Source organism: Dermacentor albipictus, chromosome 4 (assembly GCF_038994185.2).
Source record: "Dermacentor albipictus isolate Rhodes 1998 colony chromosome 4, USDA_Dalb.pri_finalv2, whole genome shotgun sequence".
NCBI lineage: Eukaryota > Metazoa > Arthropoda > Arachnida > Ixodida > Ixodidae > Dermacentor > Dermacentor albipictus.
In genome coordinates this window covers 162,015,106-162,018,758 of record NC_091824.1, presented here as the reverse complement: position 1 = coordinate 162,018,758, position 3,653 = coordinate 162,015,106, and the positions used below count along the sequence as shown (strand labels likewise).

Sequence of the window (3,653 nt, the reverse complement as noted above, 5' to 3'; positions counted from 1 at the left end):
GGCTTGCCTGCACCAATATTTTCACCAAGCAAACCGCTAGGTGTTTAAAAAGCGCTGTATTTCGTACCTTATAACATAAAAATTATAAATAAAAAACTAAATTACTACTTCAAATACTAAATTACCCGCTATAAACTAAAACTAACATACCGTATTATTAATATAAGTTGATAAAAAGGTGTTTTAGGTATTGAATGATGAGTTGTTTCGTTTTTTAAAAGAACATGGACGGCGCCGGCCTTGACGGCGACACTTGCTGTTGAACTTTATATTTGTGCGATATTGTGGAGAGTTGCGGCTTTCGTAGAAGTCAGCTTTACAATGAATAGAGCACGCGCTGATACCTTTGAAGTCTGTGTGGGAGACGACGAACCGTGCGCAAGCGAGCACAGCCCGGAACTGAAGCGCAAGCGTACGACGCTTACGGCGGGAGAAAAGCGCGAAGTTTGTATGTGGAAGCGTGAGCACCCGCGGTCTACTCTACATGATGTCATACTTTGGTGTCGCATCAACCTCGGTCTGGACATCGGCAAGAGCTCTGTATCCCGCATCTTGCGGGAGAGTGACAAGTGGATCAACACGGTGCCAGACGCTGTCAACTCGACGGACTCGAGAAATTCGCTTTGTGTCGATATGGAAAAATCCCTTTTCACATGGCTTCAAGACGCGCGCTCCCGAGGGGTCTACGTAAGCGATGCGATGATCGCTGAAAAGGCCCGCTCTCTTGGGAAGCTGCTCAGTAAGCTCCGTTTGCCTTCACAATGTCTTCTGCCCAGAGTGCAGAACTGCTGACCAGATGCGAGCATAGTCTGTCACTATCTTGTTTTTGATATCTCTTGCTGTATTTTAAAGCTTCTGTTATGAACTCTTTCTGGAACACGATGTTAGACCGTCATTATAGCAAAGATAGGACAGTTCATGGGCAGACACTACAACCTAGATTGCGTGCTCATCCTATAATCATGCAGCATAGCTTTTTAATTAGGGAATTGTCATTTTTCTATAAAAAGGAATGTGTGGTATTTTTATTTTTATGTGAATTTGATGTGTTAACTTCGTTTTATGTTTATGCTAACATCGAATGTTTAAAATTCACTGAGAAATGCTTTAAAGAAGAAAGGCTGAGGCCAGAAAGACAAACATTGTATCAATGTACTTAGTAAAACATTGTTCTTAAAAGTCAAGATATGTGCATTTTGATAAAGTTTGACAGCTACCAACTAGGTAGGTTGCTTGGTCTGATCACCTGCCCCGTCTTCTTGTGTTTTAGATGCTGTGTTGTTCACCATTGTCATGTTATTGAAGTCACTTTTTCTTTTGCCGACACTTAACGGAACAAGGCTCCTGTAGTGGGGCCGAAACGTCTTTTTTCCTTTTTCAATGATTGGCCGGCACTTGATATTTCCTGCCATGAATTTTCCCGACCAGACAGGTTTCCGTTGAACCCGGGATTTCATTAAGTGACTGATGTGCATTTTCTTTTAATTGGAAAGATGCTTTTTTTGTGATCCATGTGATAAGTTGCTGGTTGTAAAGCAGCGTTAACTTTCTAGCACAGTTAGAACATTGTGTTGTGCATGTCATGTACTGAAAACAGGGTCATCTCTCGATGTTGCAGAAATGCCCGACAGTTTTTGCTATTCAAGAGGTTGGCTGCATCGTTTCAAGTCAAGACATGGGATTTGTAATAGCAAACCACATGGAAGCAGCTCACCTACATCTGATGGGTGCAAGGATGCATCGGAAGAGTTGCCCAGAAGTACCAGCCACGCCCAATTACAGACAGTTCTTGCAGATTACACCCTGAACAATATCTACTATGCCCAAGAGATGGTTTTTTCCTACGCTGAATTACCAATGAAAGGAAGCACAAGGGAGAATCAGAGATATAACAAACAGAGGCTAGTGGTTGGTCTACTTTACAACTTATCGGGTTCACATCGCTGGAGGCCTATTGTTGTCGGTGGTACCAAACGGCCCCACAGTTTCGGGACCCTTTTCGATCCCGATATATACTGTAACTACAACTATGAACCGAGAGTGTGCCTGACTGCAAGCATTCTCATATGTCATTTGAAGAGTTTGGATGAGAATCTATGCAAGGAAAAACGGCGCGCCATCATGCTAATTGATGAGGCGAGGACTGATGCCTTAAATGACGTGTACTTTTGCAACCTGCAGGTTCACTTCTTGCCTTCACATTGTGTCTCTGATATTGCAACAGGGAATTCCTCTGTAATTCATGGTGTAAAAGCACTGTACCGGAGAGATCTTGTGCTGCACAGTGCTATGTGTAAAGATGCTGAACTGCAGACTGAAATCAGTGTTCGCTGGGCGCTTCGAACACTCTCACAGGCCTGGATGTCTCTTCCATCTCAAGTTATCTTGGATTCTTGGGGGCAAACAGGCCTTCTGCCATTCCAGCAACTAAAGAGAACAGCTAGTGACACATGCAAGAGCTTAGTTCAGGAACTTCAGAAACTTTTGGACATTGTTTACCCTCGTAGGGCTGGTGCTGAAGCATATATAAGAGTTGATGACTGTGATGGTGTGGACGAGGGTCTATACACAGCTTTTCATGAGCAGCCAGAGTGTATTGCCTCAATTCTGGAACCAAACCACACTGATGCTTGGAGAGGCCTTCACACCTTGATTACATACCTTGAACAAGAAGGAGACGTGAGTACAATACGAGAGCTTGCCAAGTTAGAGAAAAAGCTAAACTTGAAAATTCTGAAGTAGAGTTCACAGTCTTATGTGGTTTTCGCATTAAAAGTTTTTCATTATTTTATCGCTTCAATACCATGACAGAACTGAAAACATTTTTAAAGGACTACTGATATGGTATTTTTCATACTGGCAAGCCTCAAAGCTATATAAATAAGTTACTACAGTAGCTTTTCAGTACACCAGTTTTGATTTTGTTTTCCAGTTATGTGTCATGACACAGAAGTACGGTTACATGAGAGTGGAATACTGTGATGTTTGACCATTCACTCTGGCTCGCTCAGTTGTCTGTTACGCTGCTACATTGGGCCTAGTAGTAGCATAGTAAACAACTAAGTGAGCCAGGGAATGTGCAAAAACACTGTGATGTTCTCCTCCCAAGTGACCACTTTCTGCATCATAATGTCGTGACTTGTACATCTGCTGAACTGCTGAAGAATGAGACGGAAACTTGTAGAAAAGCTATCATATAAATTATTTAGGGTACTCTAAGGCTTGCAAGTATTTTTCTCAGGGTTTTGAGCTCGGAGACTTTCATTTACAGCAAAAAAAGGAATGAAAGGCCCGAAATGACTTGTCGGTGCTCATTTAAGACGCTCAGCGATAAGTTATATATTTCACTCCAGAGCCCTTGTGTAGCATGGCTCAAGGTGCAGAAATTTTGGCTGCCACACAAAAGAGATTGTTTGAAAGTAACTAGCGCTGTGCAGAGCTGCTGGCTAAAAATTTTGACATATCACACAAAACTGAGAGCTTGCTTGCATTTACCGACTCCATGGTGATCATGGACACCTTGAATCAATATTAAACCCAGAATGTGTTTCAAATATACAAAAACGTGCATAAGGTCCAAACAAAACACCGTGCACAGGAAGATTGAGACAATGTGATTAACAGTTGGACAAGAGCTGTCTCTAAAGCCTACC

At 42.3% G+C, this 3,653-nt stretch overlaps 1 protein-coding gene across 1 annotated transcript; it reads left to right on the top strand.

The window, feature by feature from the left end:
* Positions 1 to 222: 222 nt before the first annotated feature.
* LOC135899982 (tigger transposable element-derived protein 6-like) lies at positions 223 to 2,786 on the top strand. Its single transcript, XM_065429398.1, has 2 exons — positions 223 to 739; positions 1,619 to 2,786. Exons 1-2 carry the CDS (start codon positions 322 to 324, stop codon positions 2,740 to 2,742), a joined length of 1,542 nt encoding a protein of 513 aa, XP_065285470.1. The 5' UTR covers positions 223 to 321; the 3' UTR covers positions 2,743 to 2,786.
* The last annotated feature ends 867 nt before the right edge of the window (positions 2,787 to 3,653 follow it).